The 22877-nt window shown below is 40.9% G+C and overlaps 2 protein-coding genes across 2 annotated transcripts in view; one reads left to right on the top strand and one right to left on the bottom strand.

Annotated features, from left to right (window-relative positions):
* The window catches only part of kcnh5b (potassium voltage-gated channel, subfamily H (eag-related), member 5b), a 1142829-nt gene that overhangs the window by 255732 nt on the left and 864220 nt on the right, over window positions 1-22877 (top strand). The window lies entirely within an intron of this gene.
* Window positions 9750-22877, bottom strand: part of akap6 (A kinase (PRKA) anchor protein 6) — a 207656-nt gene continuing 194528 nt past the window's right edge. The window contains exons 19-21 of the mRNA XM_046062163.1: window positions 20665-21963; window positions 17249-17341; window positions 9750-12943 (exon numbers count right to left, since the gene is read on the bottom strand). Coding sequence (XP_045918119.1) covers window positions 12899-12943; window positions 17249-17341; window positions 20665-21963 — 1437 coding nt within the window. The 3' untranslated portion in view covers window positions 9750-12898. The remainder of the gene's footprint in view (window positions 12944-17248; window positions 17342-20664; window positions 21964-22877) is intronic.

Below are 22877 nucleotides of genomic sequence, written 5' to 3'. Positions count from 1 at the left end.
CAACCTTTCTTGGATGTGGGAGTGTCCTTGAATGCAGCACTAAAAAGAGTTTCAGAATCCTTCTTGACCTTAAAGTGAAGGTGACTTCTTTGTGTAGGAAGCTTTTAACAGAGCAAACAACACAGAGAGCCGGAGAAAGAGGTAATGCTGCATTCAGGTTCTATCGGAGTTGCTGTAAGAACCTATTTCCAAACAGCTCACAACATCAACACCCAAGTATTAATCACAACTGCAAGATGCTTAATGATCCAGAAGTGCCTGACCAACCAAATAAACATGGATGTCAATAAAACAAATCATGTCACTCAAAGTTCGTTGTTCAAGGTAATTACAGCCAAATGTTATGGTATTAAATTGCCAATGCATAACCCTAAAACAACCAGCTCTGCAGTCTTTCAATACTTGGCCAATTTAATTTTTTAGAAACAAACTGTGAAGTTTCCACAAACTAGATGTTGACTGAAAAGCAGGAGTCAAAGACAGAACAGGTTCAAAGTTCAAAGGGTCGAAGGGAAGCAGGTAGGTAAAAGTAATGGTCACAAACTAGTGACAGGCAGGCAAATCGGAGCAGAGACTGAAACGCCGAGACAAGTTGGCACAACGGGTGATTTGGCAGGAAGCAAGTAGTGGGAGGTTAATATATAGAAGGACAGAGAAGCAGGTGTGCGACTTGCTGTGGGGATCGACTAGGACTGGTGGGAAAAGACAGGAAAGGATCTGAAGCGATAGGAGAGGTGGGAAGGCATGCATGAGAGTGAAACAGAAGACGGAGGAAAATCATGAGGATGTTGCTGTGATCACAAACTGAAAGAAGGAAATCAGTCCGATGCTCAAATGGTCTGCAGGAGCGTGAAGTATCTGCAGTATAAAATTAGAATATGATCTGTTAACCGACTGCCCTTGGTCGGATGTTCGGGTTTGTCCTGGTTCTGAAGACAGGGAGGATCCTGGCTGAACCCTCCAACCTGCAGCAGGAATGAAGTTTCTGTCTGTTCATCTGCAGCATGTCGAATCGCGATGGATCACTCTGATTGTTGTGAACAAACCCTTGATGACTTCAGCGTATTATATACATCCCCTAATGTAGGATCAGCTTATAAGCGAATCTGTTTTCAATCTACCCTTCCATTTTCTCCTCTCGTCCCCAGACTAAAGTACATTATGGTGCAGCTGATGATGAAGGGATGGCTCTGCTCATCAGGGAGAAGAGGAGAGGAAAATGATGGAGAGATTTTCAGAGGCTTTCCGCAGCACTACAAGAAGATCATTACAGCGCAGGGAGAGACTTCTGAAGGTGCTTCACTCTCTGTGTGTGTGCGTGTTCCTCCCATTTTCATTCAAGGGCGATGCAAATGGTCTAAAACAGATCACCACCCTGCAGCTTTCTAATAACACAAATACTTTTAAATCTAACTTTGATTCAGAGTGTTTCAGTGTACGGTGATTGCATCCTGTGCTGAAGTGTCACATCTCTGAGTGCTGCAGGTTTCCTCACCTGTCTGCATACAAGAAGACCAACAAGAAGTCTGTGTGGGTCGATTTCTGATGAGCATCTTAGAACTCGCGCATGACTTTGCGTATTTTGAGTTATGACCCTTTTGCAATGGAAACTCAGTCACAGACCCTCCAGCCCAAGATCGACTCAAGACTCCAAAATTAAATTCTTTACCATTACCATTCAGTATCGTTGACTGGAAACAAAAGACAGAACATCACACGGCCAGACTGAAGACATAACACATGTGGTAGGAAAACAAACTGACTCTTGTGAAATGATTAAAAAACAGGGTGAAATAAAAAATATATGATTAGAACCTCTATCCCTTCAGGCGACTGTTAAACAGTGACGTGTACCTTTGTTCTGGTACCATCACAGTATCATTCTTCTGTGGAACTCCTCTCTCTCCACCGTCGTCTTCTTGCAAAAGCTCGCATCTCACGAGATTTCAGAGCGGGAATTGTCCTTGAGTGAGACTTCAGTTTCCTGGTAAAAAACAAAGGGTGTGACGACTTACTGTGGATCCCTGTCCTTTCCACGATGTTGTCAGACACCTGATATAACAGTCAGAGCCTGTCGGTGGCAAAAAGAGGCAATTTTTTGGATGTAATTTTGACTGGGACAATTGCCCGAAGGAATATGCTGCAGCCGCTGCAGCTGCAGCATGTACTGCACGCAAACCAAAATATGTGACAATAGGGCCCAGGTTTAAAAATAGGGAAAATTATTATATATCCTTTAAGTTTAAGATCTAGGTTCTTCTCCCACTCCTCTTAACGCTGACAGTTTGAGCCTTCAGTTGAAGTTTAATGCTTAAGGTAAGCTCTCTCTGTGACTTGTGAACTTTGGTCCTGATTTTGTTGATGTTTTAGATCACTGAAATAATTTTGGCTGGATACGCTAGAACAATGATGAGACGTCACATTTAGCTACAGGCAGCGGAAACAAACATGAAACACAGAAAACTGAATGATGCTTTTTTTTTTCTTTCTCTCTTTTTATTTTAAAAGGTTTGTAAAATATTCAACACCCAGTGATCAATATCAGATGTTATCAAGGCTGCTGATTTGATTTTCCATAACTGGAAATCATCATCAAAGTGAATAAGTGATGACCTCCAGTTATTTAACCTCTGTCAGCACTTCCAACCCAGCTCCTGAGACGCACAGAGGGAAAAACTGGGGGTTGTAGTGGTTAAATTGAGAAGCTCCCGGTATGACAGCATAGAAATGAAGCTGACGATATTTCACAATATTTAGAACGTAGATTTATTGACACACAAATGAATAAAAAGCATGGCTGGTCATCTGAGAGGACTCCAACGGTATCGAGTATGTCCTCAATTATGTCATGAGGGCAGTCATTGGAAGTAGTCGGTGTAAACTGGAGGACGACCCCCCACCTGTCCCCTGAGCAGAGGAGAAGCAGATTCATTCAAGCTGTGGACAGTAAAAGTTTTGACATTTAAAGCCTTTAACTAATCAGTCCGTCTGCGTTTTATCCCTTTTTATCCGACTTCACAGTGAGAGAGGAGATAATTTGAGTGCTCTGTCTGTTTGATGTACGGTAATCACATGTGATCTTTTCAACAGGGAGCCAGCCGTCTCGTTAATTTGACCGTTGGTTCGCGCCCGGACCCCCCTGTCCTCCCCCCAATCAGGCTGCTGCCTGAAGAGTAATTGCGCAGCCACCATGCTTCGATGCGCTCGACCTTTACGACCTTAAAAGTCATTTCCATTTTTCTGACCACAAAAAAAAAAGAACATATCTTGTTAATTGCAAAAAGGCAAATATTCTCCCTCCTCTGCTCTCCCCTCTCCATCCTGCGTATTTGATTTCCCTTTGAAGGGAAAACGCTGAAAAGCATTTCCATTTTCATTCATCAACGCTTATCAGTCATCTGAAGGCCCCTTCAGCCACAATCAACATCACAGCTCCAACCGAGAGCGACGCAACAATGAGAAACTATCAACAATCGCACGAAGCAATTTGCTTTAATGTGGAGTGTGTTTTGTTGCAACTAACTGCTATTTTTTTAATCCTCTGACAGCTCCCCTCTGATACTCTGAAAGACAGAAGGAAGTGTCACAACACAGCATTATGACAGAGTTAAATAAACAGTGCAGAGCGGCGGCTGGCGGGGAAAAGACACACGGGTGACTCATCACTGAGTACAAATACTGCCAGAGGACCGTTGAGCCAGGCCTTACATTAACCGCTCCTGTATATCTGCTCAGTTTCCAGCAATCGCTACAATACTGATACACATATAATATAAAAATAAATTATTATATGAATTTAAAAGTGAGGGGAGTGGACACAGGTACTGCAGCTGAACAAATCTTAAATTGAGATGAGGCCAAAGCAGTGTTTACTTTATGTGTCTGAGCTTCAATCTGTGAGTGGGACACCAGGCCTTTCCTATTGCCCCAACATTAAGCTACTCCCCAGCAGATGAACCCTTTCCATTTTATTGACCCTGTAGGCACTACTCTTTGGCGTACCTGGACATTTTCTTGCGTACTGGCACTTCTCACAAGCTGCCGGTCCTCTCCTCTGCCCTCTCCATATCAGGTTCTCTGGGCGCTACGTGACGCTCGCCTGTTCCCGTTCACGCCTGCCGGCCAATCTCTGTCAGCGGAGAGAGACGAGGGGAGACGAGAAGCTCGGGTGCCTCTCATGCAGCCGTGTGCAAGAAAGTAGCTCGTCAATGTCTCTTTCTGTGAACCGACCAATCACAGCCTGGATGGATCATTCACGCTGGGGACGCCGGGGACAGGTCAGAATCAGATTGTCTCCATCACTGATTGAAAGCTTTTGTTAAAAATGTTCTGAAAAACAGCAACAAGATGTGTTAAATAACAAATGAAACAATGCACAGTAAGAAAACAAATACAGAAGAAACAAATGTGCCAAAATGCCAAAAAAGTAACATAAGCTAAAACAACAAGCTGCCGATATATTCCGTTATATTTTTATACTATTTTGAATTGTCACCTGCGACCTTAAAGGTTCAGTGTGTAAGTTTTAGTGACATCTAGTGGTGAGGGTTGTGAATTGCACCCCCCCTACCCTATCCAAGCGAGCAATATAGCTACGGTGCCTGAGACAGGACAAAGATGTCATCTATGAGAAAAAAGACATTGCCAGTCAAGAAATGAGGTTTCTTTAGATCGATGTGTTAAGAATTTATGGAAAACCAAATGTTTTTCTGAATATTCTTGTTACTTGTTCATTAATAAACAACAGCCACGTGAAGAAATGAAGTGCTGCATGATGTCTCATAATCCTGTAATACATTATTTTACACATCTAGTGCATCAAGTATGACCACTGACAGATACCAGGACAACGTAAGCCTCACTGTTTCTGCAGCACAGTCCATTATAAACCACAAAATACATGAAGTTTACAAAAGCATTGGCTGGGGAGGATCAACGCTCCTCTCGCTTTGCTTAATTAGATAAGCAATCTGCAAATATTATATATATATATATATATAAATTTTTTGAAATACAATAGAAACACAAAGTAGTACTGACAGCCATAAGTTCAGCTTGTGGTAAAACAGTGCAGCGTTTTTAATGGGCATATAGCATGTGGAAGTACATATTAAACATTTGTGTGCACAGTGGGGAAGCAATATCCATTAACGTTTTTTTAATGCAAATTTGGAAAGTATTTATTATTGGTCACTTGATAGGCACACGGTCTTGTTATGTATCACCATTAGCAGTAAAAAGAAATACATGTTTTCCACCAGGGCAGTAAAATGTGAAGTTTAGCTGCTGATCTGAACTTCCCTGCTGTTACTGTTTCATTACCAATAATATTCATGATCTGTTTGTCTCAGGAAGGTAACGGCACATTTCTGTCCACGTAACAAAGCCATAACAGAGGCTGGAGAAGAACTACATGAAGTTACAATACAACAACTACATATTTTTTCTACCAGTGCAGTAAAAGTTTAGCTGGCTGATGCTTCCATGCTCTAAGCTAAGGTTATGGTTTTATTGCCAATTAATGTTAATGATCAGCTGATTTCTCGCTAAGTAACCTTAACCGGCAAAGCCAAACCACAGGCTGGAGAATAAGTAATCGACATGAAATGAATCCATATTTCACACCACTGACAGAGGAAACATGTCAAGTCTCTTGTGATTATGGCCAGCTAACAGCTCTCAAACAACAGCTTCCTTTTGCATCGCTAAAGTCTGACAAACGTATTCACCTGTCCAGCAGAAAACAGACAACTTCAGCTGTCAGTATCTGTCCCGACTTGTCTGGCTTCATGGTATAAAGATCCACAGGCTGTCGGCTCTCCTGCTAAATAACACGTGTGCTCCTTCATTTGTCCAAATGTCACTTCTCTTCTAATAAACCAGAAGACTCCTCAGAGACTGTAAATTACTATTATTATTATTTCCTCTTCTTCTTCTTTGTACATGTTCAATGTAGTGATGGCGTCTACATTACCGGAATTATACAAGCAGAAGAAGAAAGCCCTGATGATGAAACGCGCGAAACATGATGACAAAACACAGCGTTTATGGAGATATAAATGTCTCATTCTAAGGTAATAAAAACATAACGGTTCATTATGCAAGGTCTTTATACACCACTGAAAACACAGTTATGGATCTTATATTGCATTTCTGTCAATAGATCCTCAGAAATATTACACACTGAACCTTTAATTTTGTTTCCCTTCATATAAATAAAGACATTTCCGCCATAAATTGGTGCAGAGAATGCAGGAAATTAAGTGTTCAATGCTCAAATTCTTCTGGTATATTTCAGCATATATTTGATTCAGAACATCTTCTGGTCTTGTTCTCGTGACAAAAGTGTGTCATCACACCCTTAATCTGAGCCCTCCCCACCACTTTACAACACAAAGTGACGCCCCAATCAGTAAACTTTTGAAAAGTTGAAAAGTCCTTGTTCTGCATGAATGTTTATGATTATGACAAGTTAGTGCTTAGCATTAACAAATCAGAGAGTAACTACCATGTAGAGCATTTTTCTTGCACATAATTTACTGAAAGAGACAACACACAAAGATTGTGTGTGTTTTTTCCAGCTGGAATTTATATTGTAACCTACTATTGGTAAGCTTTATTAGCAGGTAGTCTCTACTATTTTCTGAAATTATAATAAATACACTAACATTAGCCCTCATCAAACCTTAACCACAGTGGTGTAATATCAGAAAACACTTCAAGCACTGCCTGTGACCTTTCCTCTAGCGACTGCAGCTCAGAGCGTTAGAGTTAGTCTCGCTATCTACTAAAATCTTAGTTATTTATGATGAGGGCGGATCCTTTATCAACATTAATTTTAAGCCCCGTTAAAAATATTTTCCACAAGCTGCAGGAACATGAACATGTGTCTGATGGGAAATGAGACTTTTCATCTCCAAACCGACAGCATCAGACCGAGTTCAGCTGTAAAGTCTGTTATCAAGGACGGCAATCAGGAACAAATTGATTTGCACTGTGTGTACATTCAGCAGAGGTGAACGCCACATCACGGCTATTCCTCCGCCCGTCCTCCTCCTCCTCATCATCATCTCACCATCTTCTCTGTGTCACCCGCAGCATTTTCCTGTTTCCCAAACTGACCTCCTTCTGATGAGGTAAACATTACTTAACGTTCTGTAATACCCCCCAGAGCGTGTGTTTATCGTGGGATCCAATCAAACTTCTTCAGCTTCAATTGTGCTTCATCTCCTCAGCAGTTAAAACTTTTTCCGTCTGTGCGTAAAGACGGAAGGCAGGAAAACAGAGGTCTGATTAAGGGCAAAAAATGAATCTTTGGAAGATCAAACAAATGTTAATGATGCATTTCTGATGATTGGGGGCCTGACACGTTGCTGTTGTTTAACAAAACCTCTGAATGGCAGCTTTGATTTTAGTCCCTCATAAACAGGCTGCGTTGGAGAGGGCATGCCGCTTCAGGTCCCTGTGAGAGGATGCAATACGATTCAGTAATAGATCCAAGATTATTAAGTATTATCCGATGTGAGTGGGGAAACACACTGTACAGAAGTTCATTGTGCATTGAAACAGGATCTTTTACTCACGGCGACAATCATTTTAACCTTTTCATCATCGATTGTCGAGTTAACACACTTTGTTCAAGTTACAAAGCAGTGTACTAGGAAACACAACCCAAAGCCTACTTTTAAGCCTCAAGTTTAGTTTCTTCCATCTTACACAGTGTATTTGGCCTTGAGCTTTGCCAAAACACAAGTGATCTACACTTAATACTGTACCTGAATGCATTGTGTGTAGACGCAGAACTGATGGAGAAGCTGCTGCTGCTTTGCTCACGATAAGCGAAGCATAAAAATACTCTTTGTGCCTCAGTTATGTTAAATCCATTTCACATATATATTCAATTTCTTTCGATTGGATTATTTATTCTACTTTTATTGTGTTTTATTCTTTCTTTTAAGTTTGTGCTGCTGTGCCAATTTGAATTTCCCCAAAGGGGGATCAATGAATGAATATTTTATGTTGTCTTGTAGTGAGTCTTTACAAAGTGTATGCAGTTGTATTGATTAAAATTGAAATGTATCAGTTCCACAGCTAAATTTTGCATGATGTAGACAGACCCATATTTCAAATATGCAATTGCAATGACCACAAGTATAAGGTAAGTTATATTCACGAGAACTTTGCAGTTTAAACACACTCTTTTGTCAATATACACAATGTGCATTTCTCAGTAAAACTTAAAAGTTTCAGTCACATTCCTTGTCTCATACAAGTGGTGGCATATGGAGGCATGGTAAAGACCCCTTGAGTCAGTTGGTAACGGCTCTGGTAGTAAATAATGAAAAAGTCAGAGCCAAAAACTGGACTTTCACCCAGGAGAACAATGTCCGTTTCAAAAAAAGTCAAGATTGATGGTTTTTAGTGAAGTTATGTGGGTCATGTATGTTACAGATGTAGCATAAAATAAGTAGCGTATTTATTTTAACCTGTTGGAAACCTCCAGCTATTTGCCCCTATTTCCAGGAAAAAAGCCTAAAATAGCCAAGAATAACTCATCACCATTTGGCCTAGATGCATACTTCTGGTCTCCTTTGAAAGGTCAGAAGCTAAGGAATATAAATTTATTTTTATTTTGGAGATGCAATAAAGAAAAATCTGATATTTTCATCCTTCGCCTGGTAAAAATGCTATATTTATAACAGTTGTTGTACAATTTAACAAAATATACCAGGCGAATGTCCATATTTTGGCAATATTTACTGTTTAAATGTTGACTTTTATTGTGAGTTTTTAAAAAACAGTGAATATTCATCAACATTACAGGTGTGTAGCTTATGGAACATCCCACAGTGATGGGGGGGGGGGGGGGGGGGGGGGGGGATCCATCGATCCGGATTGAGCAGACCTTTCAATTGATACGCTGGATGTCTATGTAGCTCCAACGGGTTTGCTACCAACACTTCCCAACACTGGCTGGGAGTGAGAATGTGTCTCACGTCTTAAACAGCTGAGAACCCCAAGCAACACATGGCCGAAAAATGGCCGAATTTGGCCGAAAAATGGCCGAATTTAGAACAGAAACCAACTTTTTCAAGCAGGAAATTCAAATTTTTCTCCAGGAGGTTCAGTATTCACATGTTGCAAGATCCAACACCACAGATCTGAAGCAAAGGCATGTGATGTAGCCTCAAGTTGTATTTATGTTTATGGTAATGTATATAAAAAGGAAAAAACTCATTTTAAGTTCCTGCTTTTACAAGTGGATTCAGCAGTTTGACGATTTTCCGAAGGTTTCTGCTGAATAATGGCTCCTCTGTTCATGAACATTCTGTCATTCAGTCTTTAATTCACTGTCAGGGTCTGTCCTGATTTTGGGACAACAGAAAAGGTTTCTTGTATTTTTGTCCTCTTTCCTTTTGAACACACCAAGTAAAACATGAAACTCAGTGATATCTTGGCAGCTTAATAAATAACTGTCCCGTTCATTTCTGTGATAAAGAAGTCAGAAAACAACTTCCAGGATATTTTCTCTCTCCCTCTGTATGTAAACTCCTGAAGGTTATACTTGGCACTTTCTAGACACTTTCAGCTCAACTCTACTCAACCCGATGGAGACGGACAGCTAGAAACTCTCTAGCCAAGAGATTTTCAGAGTAAGAGAGTGAAAGCATAACAAGAACTGGTAGAACATTTTATTTTTGGGACTTTAACCTCGAAAAGTACATTGAATGAAATACAGTGCAAAAAAATATTTCCCCAATAAATTAAGTTTATTTGTCAACAGTTGGTTTTACATTGTAGTCCGCAGGAACCATGCAGTCAAGCTCTTTATGGCCAATACTAATAATAAAGATATTCCACATCACAGGTCACATACAGAGTTAAATAAACACAAACACCAAGCATTCCTCCGTCTGCATTTTTCACCTTCACGTATGTACACAAGCTCAACATGAACCTTGCTTGAAACAGTTTTTGTTTCTCATTTGATTTTTTTTGTTGCATGTTTTTTTTTTTAATCACCTAACTGGGAAAGCAGTGTTTTTAATTAACAACAAAAAAAAAAAGGTAGAAGTAGTAACAGTAGAGCAAGGCACACAATTATATTTTAAAGATCTCAAACTCTATTTTGTCCTACACACACACACACACACACACACACACACACACACACCTGTCTCAACACCAACCCCAAACCCCCAGCGTCACTGCTAATCATCATTTCAGGAGTTGTCTAGAAATGAATAATAAAAAAGAAAACAATACATGGTACAGTAGTGGTGTACATACATACAGCAGTATTAATAACGACACACGCCCCCATCAACAGTCATCAAACCTTTATTAACGTCTACACAACAACACCACTTCAGCTTTCGCCAACTTTGGTCGTGTTGCATAGTTAAAAATATCGTTTTTGTTTTTGTCGTGTTATATTTTTGGACACCCGGCTCAACCCTCAGTTTGCAGACGCCGCTGCTAGCAGAGAGGGGAAACGTCTAGTTCAGAACATACTCAAGTAGAGATTTGACCTGATGGGGTGTGAATAATGTTTCTATCGATTCAGACCACAGCGACTTCCTCCACCACCGCGGCAGCAGGTACATCCTATAATTCATCACATCTCTTTATTTTTAGAATCTATCGGGATCTCAAAACGATGGTTGGTCACAAAAAGCACAAAATCTGTGCCCCATTTCAAGGTGAGGCATCCTTCAAACGACGCAGCTGTACGACCACTTGCTGCCTCTAGAGAAAACTAATTGGGCTTTTCTATCGGCCGCGCCGAGTCAAACTACGTCGCGTTGATTTGCGTTTCCATTACAAGTTTAAACACACCGAGCTGTGCCGACCCGCACCTGAGATGGGCCATCTCGCTTCTAAACGAGTTTTGGTGACGTCAGACGGGCTGCAGGTCTGTGTGGAGGTGTGGCCGCGTTTGTTTGTGCTTTAGAACGCCGTGAAACAATCAGAAAATAACTTCCTGCTCCCTCTCTTCATTCCCTCTCCAGCTCGTTGTCCACCGCTGCTCTCGCTCTCTTGTCGAGGAGAAAGGGGCTCCTCGACAAGAGAGCCTCCTCATTCTACCAAGACACCTTCAAGCGAGTAGCCCTCTTGTAATGGAGATGCTAATCCATCCAAGTCAAACCGAGTCACGCCAAAGCCAGCTCATGTGTATGAAAAACAGCTATGATGGTACGCTCAGGTAGTTCTCATCAACGTGGAAGTTGGAAACGTAACGGCGTGTCACCAACAAACTGCACTTGCACGGTTGACAAAGTGATAACTTTGCTGATACTTTTTTGTTTCTCAAGGGACGCGGAGCTGACTTTGAAGGCTTTGTAAAACTGAGACGCAGCCTGTAGCTGTAAGAGTAGACTTTAGATGTTAAAATTAGTTTAAAAGTTTGGGATAAAATACTCAAGTAAAGGTATTTCTACAACACTTAAATTCCATCATTTAAAAAGTAACCCAGGATTCAACAGGTCCTCTAAACTAAACAAAGTACGACGTTTTCTGATCTAATGTCTAACATTAAATATCTGATCGTGTCATTTTTCTGGTGAAGAAAGTCTCGAGGTTTGGCATTTTTGGGTTCCACAGTTAGACTCGACTCCAATTCAGCTCTGGAAACGAACGATTCGTGCACGACTAAACGAGCGTGTGTTTGAGAGTTGGTAATGGTTTTCCACCCTTCGAGCCCAAATCCTCATTACTGCTTTTCAGTCATGCTAATACAGTTGAATTTGTGAACTTTAGAGCTTCTATACATACAGTGTAATACAACTTATTGGCCTATTTGGATCTTGCAGAGATTTGTATTTGATCGCAGCAAAGTTAAAAGTTCAACAAAGCTTTATGTTTGTAACTTTTGTCTTTCCCAACAAAGACGATGCATCTGTAACGCAGCAAGTATCTTCACGACAGCTTTAACTAGTTTAGTTCAGATTATAGAGGCCCTGTGGTTGGCTGATGCCGATATTACAGTTTATCTACAACATTGATAATGCACACACGACTGCTGTGTGGTGCGGCTACTACAGGAAGACGAGCTTCTACCACAAAACTGTGAAAAGATCTCGTTTGACCAGCGACAAATTATGAATACTGACATCATCTATAGACAGAAGAAGTGTTATTTTTAGGAAGTAACATGCTACTTGTGCTGCAACACCGCACGCAGCATACAGTTTTATCAGTGTGCGTACATAAGATAACACAACGAACCTGAAAAATCCAGCTGATCCCAGGTCAGGTCAACACCATGTCTCTACACCAGCTACAGCTGACTAATAAATCTTGATGTTTTATTTGTACTGTTTGAAAAGTGGCGTTGTCTGACCTCTCTAACCGTGACGCACCAAAACATGCTAACACACACACTTAAGAGTGATAGATTCTGAAATATGTTATTTCACTGCAACACTTTGTTTTTAGTCAGACATCTGCTTTATGTCCATCCAGAAACATAAACTCTCTGAATTCTCCCATTTGTAAATTCTAAAAAATCAACGATCAGATTTAAATGGTTGCTTGGATGTAATCTTACTACAGTGTAACTCTTAAATCTTCTTCTTAATTACGTTAAAACTGTATTTTGATGTAAAGTCTACATGTGGTCCACAGACTAACTCAAAAAACATGTTCAGCAAAAGCTTAAAAAGCTGCTCAGAAACATTCAACCCTGAAATCAAGACTCCTTGTTACTGCGAAAACATATCGGCTCTGATCAAAAGTTTAAATCAGTCGTGAGGTAACCTTGAAACTGCTGGATCAGTTTTCAGTCCAGTTTCTTAACGAACCGTTCCTGTTACAGCAGAGAGATTTGGGAGATCAGAGAGGTGAGAAGCCATGGAGAGAGATCAGCTCAGCGGGCAGGAGATGGAGAGAGCTTCCTTTACAGCTGGATCCTCGGGGTTCCTGCTGCCAACACAGGAAGCCTCTGGATGGACGGAGAGAGAGAGAGAGAGAGAGAGAGAGAGATTCACGTTGGTCACTCTCTCATTTAATGTTGTTCATGTTGACTCACTGGCATTACATAAAGGACACATAACTGGAACCCGGCCATCATGAAAGGTTAAGTGATATTCTAGATTTTTCTTCTTGTCAACAAATCCCATGATTGTATCTCCTATCAAGTCCTGATGTCTGTTCCTCCTGTGACCCATAGAGCTCCGTCGTTGTTCAGAAATTGTTTAAAACCTGCCTCACTGCTGCACTCGGTGACATGTTCCTTCATCACCATGAACACAGTAGTTTATTCTGACTCAATCCCACATATACTGTCCTGCTGACCCAAACACTCACTGGAGCAACACGTGGATTCATCCGCCGCTGAAAATAGTCCCCAACAAATGCACTATTTCCTCCTGTTTGACAAAAACTACAGCGAGGCGCCTTTAAAAAAAAAAAAAAATTGCTGTAATCTTTCCTCTTTTTACCAATTAGATTTTAAACTTTGTTCATTAATGTTGTTTATAACTGGGTTCTTCTGTATTGTGAATTTATTCTGTCCCTTTAGTATTTGTGCTCAACAAATATTTGCTGTTCTGTTATTTTTACTTCTATTGTTTGAATAATTTAGTTTCATTTGATCATATCCTGGTTTTATGTTAATATATATTCGACTCTCACACAAATTCTATTATTTTATTCTTAAACTATTTTAGATATCTAGTTATAACGGATCATCTGATGTATATTTTGTTACCCACTGTGCTCACACACACTGCGTGTTGCAGATATTCAGTCGTTTTCTGTTCGGCTTCTCTATGAAACTTTCCAAACATGAGTCAGTGAAGGAAGCGCGCGCACGCACGCACGCACGCACGCACCCGTGTGTTTTGCTGCAGACCCTCTGCTGTCTGGGTCACAGAGCACATCATGAGCCGCATTCACGATTGCTTTAATTGCACCTGTGTCTGTGTGTACAGTGTGTGTGTGTGTGTGTGTGTGTGTGTGTGTGTGAACAGGTGGGATAGACTGGGGCACGCCATGGGGGTCAGGACCAGCTGTATGCATCACTGATATGATGCGTGTGTGTGTGTGTGTGTGTGTGTGTGTGTGTGTGTGTGTGTGTGTCCTTTGTCGTGGGTTTACATGCACTGTGTGTGTACACTGAGCTTGATCTTGCACTTTCATGTGTGTATTTCTTTGCTTGTAAGTGTGTATGCTGGTTTGTCCTCTGGTGTGTGTGTGTGTGTGTGTGTGAGTGTGAACAACATGTCTGTCTAACCTGCAGCTGTTGGGCTGTCAGAGCTTCTACCTGGACTCTCGTGCCCTGCCCTCAGGGGTGTGTGTGTGTGTTAGGAGTATGGGGCAGTAGGTTTTGCTTAGCCCTGGAGGCGCCCATAGGGCGGCCACATCACACACACACACACACACACACACAGATTGTGTCAGTAATGGCCTTTGTTCGTGCTGCAGCTTCCTGGTTTGATTTGAGTTTAAAAATAGAAAATATGATGAAAACCAAAATAAATTCACTGCTTGTTTGCAACCTGGATCATTATAAACACAATCAGTTTTTGATATTATACATTAATTTATGTATGGGTAATTTAATCTGAAACATTTATGAAGGACAGGAAAATTACAGATGGTTGACAAATTAAAGGAAAAAGCAACATGGAGTGTCTCAGTATGGAGTCGGGCCACCGCGAGCCTCCAGAACAGCTTCAGGGCTCCTCGCCAAGTCTGTGGAAGTCTGAAGTCACAGGATCTCCCCTCATTTAGCTATATAACACCTTCATTTTATCAGGTTGTATCACTGAGATCAAGAGAGACCTGAGTACAGCACATAGAAAGAAACACAAACACAGCCAGACATAATAAAAGCACATGCAGCATCAGAGACAGTCACAGACATCACTACTCAGACCTGAAGATCTTATATTATATCATTTGTTCTTATGTTGACGGGGGTGGAGAGCGTCGTCTTACACGTTTACTCCAAAATCTCCCAGAGGTCTGAAACTGGGTTGAGATCTGGTTATTGATTCAATGAGCCCTGGTGCATTTGATGTTTCTCCACTCTTGTATTTAGCTTTTTCCTTTAATATGCCCCGATGCTTCGTTTAATCCATATTACTATATAGCGCACTGACATTTATTACTGTCGCACATCGCGCTTACGCTGTGTGAACACGACGTGATTATGATGCCGCTGTTTGCAAAGTGGAGGAAGAGAGAGAAAATAATGAGGGACGAAGAATATAGTGTCCAAAATATGGGATTATTTCGTTTACATTTACTCATTTGGCAGACGCTTTTATCCAAAGCGACTTACATTTGAGGAACAACACAAAAGCATCAACACAGCATCAAATACAGCACAAGAACTACAACTGACAATAAATACTAGTAAAAGCTAATAGCACATATCGCATCAATAGGGAAAGAAGTAAGGGCCTGATTTACTAACTTCCCGAATAAAGAGTTATAAATTGCGTGTGCATTCTAAAATATTGCACGTGCAATTTTAGTACCTGTTACGGGTGATTTACTAATAATTACTGCGTAGATGACAACAGGAGCAAACACAATGGAGGTGGGGGTATTTAAATGAGGGGTTTGCATGTTTTAATGGTTTCCGCCATGGAGAGTCGGGAAAAATTGACTTAAGATGATACTTTTACTTCAAACATAAACCAAAGGAGCGGCTGGACATTTTGCTGTGTAACAGTAAACTGAAGATAAAGTGTTGATGTAGTGTGACTTTTCCATTGGAGAATCTTCATATCATCACCTACCACATGCTTATTCGCTGCAGATACTGATGACACCAAAGTGCACAACAAGCTATCGATGATGTGCTGTGGCGTTACTGAGAAAAAGAGCTTTTGTCTGTTTTTCAGATGTAAAACAAGCGAGAAAGAAATGAGAAAGTCTGGTTCCACTTGTAAAGTTGCCTATTACTTGATTAACAAACCAATTTATCCAAAATAAATGTTTAAAAAACATGTCTAATCAATAAATCTATATTTTATTCAATCATCCTGATGAAGCACATTAGAATAATGACAATAGCAGCAATGAATCCAATTTCCACGCCACTGATGTGTTGTGATAATAACAATAACAGACATTAATTAGGCATCTTTACTTAAAACTTTAAATGTTTCTGCCGTGGATTCATTTCAATATTAAGTAATGCAGTATGATAATAAAATGTATTTCTGCACCTGAAAGGACTCACAGACTGTTCAGACAGTCACAGATTGTCTGTAATTAGATTAGCTGTTTTCTCGCTCATACGTGGCCGTTAAACAAACAGAAAATATGAAACAGTTGATCGTTACATGGCTCACGGTGTAACGTTACGTTACTATGACAGCAGCGGGGCAGAAATTACTTTTAACATGAAGCCATTGAAGAAATACTACGTGTCCTCGTGCTGATAATGTGCCGTGCTTGCGTGGCGACAGAAAGTAAACACGATTTGCGGTGCTGCCGTCTAGACAAAGTATCGTACGAAGGATACTTTTGTTTCACGTGTTCATGCTGCTTCACATATTCGTGGACAGCAGTTGTGCTGCAGTGAAGCTGTTTCCAGTTCAGAGAGCTCACGGAGCAGCACGTTGTTGAGAGTCTGTCTGAAATACTCCAAACTTTAGACGGTCAAAGGCGCGGTCTGGAGCTTGTCCGGGATAATCAAACAAATCTCCGTCCACACCAGCGTTATAGCTGCGTTTCAGAGTTGATCTCCGTCTACATTACAACGACTGAAAACGCACATCTAGTGGCCGTTGACGTGCACTGGGCATGCGCATGCCGGTGTAAACATGAAGCAGATTGTTTACTCCGCAGCTGCAGAAGATCTGGTGAAAGAAGAAAGTTCTACTACAGATGAACAAAGAACAGCAGTGGCGAAGATTTTTTTTATTCACGGACTGACAACGAGGTGAACTGTTACTGAAAGTATAGTACATATAGTATATAAGTGTTATTTGCACAGTACAAAATATTGTAATCAAAATAATAAAACAAATAGCCTGTCAGTAGTGTGCAGACTGTGTGTTTCCACATTGCATGACTTATAAGACCAAACCAGGAAGCCAAATGTGAGCATTTGGGTCATCGTTTCTTAAAGTGCTCCGTTTTCACCTGTCCACACTAAAAAGCTACCAGGAGTTTTAAAACGAAAACGGCTCAGCAGCGTTTCCAAACTTCTCCCTTTTTATGTCTTCGGATTCGCCATTTTAGTCTGGTCAGGAGTGTGGAGGTGTGTGTGTGTCTGTTAACTTACTGTTACTGTCCTTGAGGTGGGTGGTCTCACTGAGGCTTGGCTCCGCCCAGGTGCTGTTCTGGTCGCATGATGGGCCGCTGACTGAGAGCTCACCTGAGAGGGAGAGAAAATAAATAAAAAGGAAAGACAGATTAATGCAACAAATGAAAAGACAGAAAATGGTTGCAAAGGGAAAAGAGAGAAGCAAGAAAACAACAGAGAAATTGTTGAGTCACATGAAGGCAAATACATGACACAGCTGAGAGTGAGAAAACAATGTTCCACTTTATTCTTTTCTTTTCAACTGTGTGTGTGAGAGAGAGAGAGAGAGAGAGGTGGCGATGGATCCGGCAGGAGAGCGAGTAAAGGAGAGAGACAAACAAGGGAAGGGAAAGAAGAATAAATCAAAACGGCATTATCGCGCTGAAACGTTGTTTGTCTTTGTTTTCTAATCGGCTTGTTCTTTCTTTGAGCCCAAACTGATGAAAAGTTGCAAATTAAAACAACGAGCATCAGGCCGAAAACAATTCTCTCTCCCACTCCACCCCGCTCTCTTAATTGGCTCACAACTAATCGCTTTGTAAAGACTTGTGTAGCTATTATCCCTCCCCCATACATCTACCAATGCTGCGAATTTACACACACACACACATATATGCATTTGCAGTCACGCTTACACGCACATATACACGCCAGCACGACTGCACATGTGTTAGAAGAACACCTACCCCCATATTTGCATAATCTTTTTGTCTTTTATTTGACGCCCTTTTAATGAATTTATAAGCAAATGAAGAAACTATCACACATTAGGACAGAAGTTCTGCAGAAGGTTTGGTGTCAGTAAGGTGAAGGTAATGTAGGGTGAGATTTAAACTTCCCTTAAAGCACTGTTAAATCTCAAATATTAAAAAAATTTATAATTTCAGTGCAAAATCTTAAAAACACATTAGTACAATCTCAACAACACAAACGTAAATATATATAAAAATGCAAAAGCATGTGAAACAAAACCTCAAGAAACCAAAAATAAAACCTTAAAAATACAAAAATGCATTTTTAAAAAAATGCAGGAGAAAAAAATTCAAAAACAAAACCTCAAAAACACAGAAAAATTAATCTTAAAAATACAAAATTGTCTTAAAAATGCAGAAAAGAACTGCGTAAATGAAAAAAATAAAACCTCGGAAAAACACAAAAGAAATCCCAGAAATCCATACCATTAGACAATTTAAGTCATATTTATGGAATAATAATGAAAATTACAGCTTCATGTGATGCTTCATATATTTGATTTCATAAAAATAAAAAAAATTAAAATTAAATCTAAGCGTTTACAGCTCCTTCAGCAGCTCCCTGCCGGGGACCAGAAGTGCTCGCCCACTGCCTCAGTTCTTTAACGTTTAACGAAAAAATAAAAACACTGCCATCAGTAATGTCGGCTATCATGTTATGAAGGTTCTTAGTCATCCAAGTCAAAGTTATCCAAGGGCAACTAGACTGGTTGGCTGTAATCAGTTATATATCAGTGATGGAAATTAGGGCTCCATATCTTGTGGCTCCCAAACGGCTTTTTATTTTGTGCTACTTCTGCTGGTCACAGCCGGAGTTACACTCTTATTTGTTGCAAGAGATAAGTATGCAAGATTCTTCATCTGCAATACTTGAAATATTCTGTAATGCTTATGGTTAAAAAGTGTCATATGTCAAGAATAACTCTCCCAGTCCCCAAAAAATAACACCCTACCAATGAAAATGACATAGCATGCTTAATAAATAATTACAAAATCCTATAAAGACACATACATTAGTGCAAGTGACACTGGTTTATTGTCATGCTTTCTTCTTCCTGCCGTCAAATCGTTATTTCTTCCGAGTTTAAAGGCTGATTTCTGCTCCTGCGTGAAAGTGGTTGAAACTTCTTTATGGTCAGAACAAACAGTGGATCACTTCACAAGTCTGAGGCAGAACATTCTAATAAATTATGATCAAATCTTTGTCACCAAATATGCGAGTAAACGAGTAAAATTTATTTTTCGCTCAACAAAGTAAACATCTTAATAAATAATTAGTGAATAAAATCAAACATTTGGTCAAACTTTACCAAAACTGAACTCCACAACAAAACACTGTTCAAATTTACTTTGCCTACACGAGCTAATACACTGATGCAGCAATTCCACTAAAATTAATTGATTTTGGGCAATTTGCTGTTATAAATGTTGTTGTGATCCAGCCCTTAATCATAAAATGTGTTTATTGTGTACAGCCCTTTATTGCTGTGGGATGTAATAAACATTGCAACCTACGTCGGTGCCACTGGTGGGGACTCTTAGTCATGTTGATATATTCTTGGCCTTGTGGAAACCGTTTCACCGATAATTTGGAAGAGGAATTATTTTGATCAACCACCTGAAGATAAATTAATGTGATTTTGTTTTTTGGTGCTGGAAAAGTCTCCTGTATTGCACACGTAGGACATGAAGTTGTTGCTCTGCACTAGATCAGAAATCTTCAGCTGAGCCGTGTTGCTCTTCAAGAGAGTAAAAGTTGATAAACAGAGGAGGTAGCAAGGTTGCAGAGATGGTGAAAAAAAATGCCAAGCTCATTTGCACAAGGAAATAGAAAACTTAGAAAGAGCACAAACACGCTAATTCAGCGATGAAATGAATTGAACGATCACTGCGGGATGAGCAAAGCTCTTAGCTGATGAATCCTAATGAAATCTGACTGATAGTAATTATGCTGATGTTGTTCTGTGGACCTTAACCTTTTAACTAAAAAACTGAGAAGTCTGCAAATCCCCCTTGCATTAACACCTGAGGGAGGAAGGAGAGGGATGATGCAGAGGAGGGGGGGGGGGGTGAGAAGAGGAGAGGGAACATAGAAGAAGAAAGTGGAAAAGTGACGAAGGAGGAAATTTACCCGCAGGAGGAGAGGAAGATAAGAGGACGGGATGAGGAGAACAAATGAAGGAGGGTACAGGTGAGGAGAAGAAGAGGAGCAAACTAGGGGAGGAGGAAGAAAAAGATGAAAAAGGAAGGAGAGGAGGTGGAGCGGAGAGGAAAAGAAAGTAGGGAGAAAGAAGGTGAAGAGAGACAAGAGGAAGATGCGTGAAAATAAAGGGGGAGAGTAAGAAAGGTAGAAGAAGAGGAAAAAGGGACACTAAACAATAAAAAAGAGGAGTGTGAAGTGGCAAGGAGAAAGAGAGATGGTGAGAAAGAGCAAGAGGACGGGGAAAGGTTACGCATTTGAGCACCTCTCACGTCCGTCCGACCTCAGAAATGGAAATGAGAAATTCACACCGGCCTCATTACATTCATATCCACCGAGGGGCTCGGCTCGGACTAACACCTGGAGTAGAGAGGTGAAGTGCAGTATCAAGGCCCGTATAATGTCCTGAGATAGCAGATCAGGCTAATACGTGGAACACTAACCTGCTTCTCCGCTGCTGTCTTTGCTTCCTGCTGCAAGCCACTGCGCCCTCTCCTCCCCGTCTCCTCCTGCTTCACCCGCCGAGTATCCACCTCTCTTCGCCTCTCCCCCTCCTCCCTATCTGCCTCTCTCATCGCCGAGCAGTTAATTTTGGGATTAATACGCGTGGCGGTGGCGGCTGGCTCTTTTGAGGGATTTGTAGCGGAGCTGCAGACACTTATCTTGGTCATTACGGCGCCCATATTGGATTCAAGCGTTTTAGTATCTGCCAAACATTCGGCTGCGGAGGAGTCTATCGGGGCGACACGCGCCCGGGGATTAAGATAAGGAGGCCCCTCATTATGACTCCTCTCCTCCCGCGGCACGCTGACACTCGCAGTGGCCGCGACTTCTCCTCCAGCGACATCACAGAGGAGGTGCGGGTCCTCACCTCGCTTCTCTTTCTTAGTGCCAGAGGACACGGGAGGAGGAGAGGCAGGGTTGTCATCTTCTGGTTTGGAGCCGGGCCCCCGGAGAGAGGCGGAGACGCTGTTTGAGGGCGAAGAGGTGGAGAATGAGCTGTAACAAGGCTCCGGGAAGGAGCTCTGTGTTTGCTCTGTTGGAATGAATCCTTGGAAATACAGGTGATCCTGGTTTCTATCCACCACAGACTCCTTTGAGGGAGACAGGTAGCTCAGACTATCAACTGGTTTGGAACTAGGCCCCTCTTGAGACAAATATTGAAGACTATTGTTTTGTTTTGAACAAGGCAAGTAAGCTAGACTGTTGCTCAGTTCATAGCCAGGGTCCAGGGAGGACAAATACTCCAAATTTTCCTTCAGCAACAGCCTTCGTGGTTTCTTGGTTAGCGCCATGCTGTAGCAAAGAGGTGGGCCCAGGTACACCTCCTCTGTACAGGCTGCAAACAGGGTCTCCTCATCCCTAATGTCAGGGCTAGGAGGCAGGGATACAGAGGGGCTAGTCAGCTCTGCATTGTGGCTACCATCAGCAGCACCGCCATCAGCTGACTTCAAATCAAGAGCACGGAAGTCGTTCTTGGAGTGAAGGCCTGTAGAGGAAGACTGACCCAAGTCTGAGGTTGATTTTTGATGTACGGTGTTTGTAAACAGCTCAGGGCTCGGGCTGTGGAGGCCTTGTGTTGGCGTGACGTAAGATGGGATGCTGTAGGGCGCCGGAGAGGAGCTCTTGTCCTCGGAGCACTGACTGACCTCGCCGCAGTCGCTGTCATGGGAGGAGAGAGACAAGTAGGAGTAGAAGTCTCCCTTACGAAGGTGGAGAGGCCGGTGGGAGTGCTCGAGGACCTGCAGGAAGAGGATGGAGAAAGTTTGTACAGATTTGTGTGTTGTGTGTTGTTTTGTTGTAGGTTATCTGAAGAGAGCGCCTAAGCATAGTGAGTGTCGTACGTTACAGATTGTAAAGCACTTTGTGAGTTTGAGCTTCATAAATAAAAACTGACATGACATTTTGTTTGTTGGTTAACCTGACTGAGAACTAAAAATAAATAATAATGAATAGGATGCTGTTATGGTCCAATTTATTTAGCATGATTCAATTTTATCCATAAAATCGATTTGCATTTATAAATGTTTGGTTTATTTTATAATCGTGTTTATGATGTGATATACACATTTGGACTCTTTGTTATGATGATTCACATTTCTATATTTCAGTAACATTTATATTTTAAGACCCCTGACACATCCACCAAACCATCTGAGAAACCATCAAGTGTTAATTAGTGTATTAAAATGTCTGTGTATTTTTATTTTACACTTTTACAAGAGGAACAAAGTTTTTCTGGCTGATTTATTTTTTCTTTTCAGAAATAAATGATAACTGAAAACTGATTAGCTTTTAGATTACTTCACTTGCAAAAGATACTGATGAAATTAGTTATTACATCCTAAAAGTTATGATCTGTGATGCGATTTATTGAATTACTTCAAGTCAGTGAACACATTAACTGAGATAACTTTTGCTACTTTTAAATTCATTTGTCCTCAAAATGTACAGAATATTTGAGGTCAAAAAGGACTTCTCCTAAAATGTTCCATAATTTTATTCATTTATTACCAACATCTGCATCCATATTGAACTGCTTTTTAATTTTAATTTCTGTTTGATTAGGTTTAACAATTTGCATGTGTTTTCTTTGTAATGAAATCCATAACAGCCTAAATGTTTTACAATACTTTCTCAACTGGAGTTTTGTATT

The sequence above is a fragment of the Micropterus dolomieu genome, linkage group LG11, assembly GCF_021292245.1.
Source record: "Micropterus dolomieu isolate WLL.071019.BEF.003 ecotype Adirondacks linkage group LG11, ASM2129224v1, whole genome shotgun sequence".
In the NCBI taxonomy this organism is placed as follows: Eukaryota; Metazoa; Chordata; class Actinopteri; order Centrarchiformes; family Centrarchidae; genus Micropterus; species Micropterus dolomieu.
This window is presented reverse-complemented; position numbering and strand designations above follow the sequence as displayed.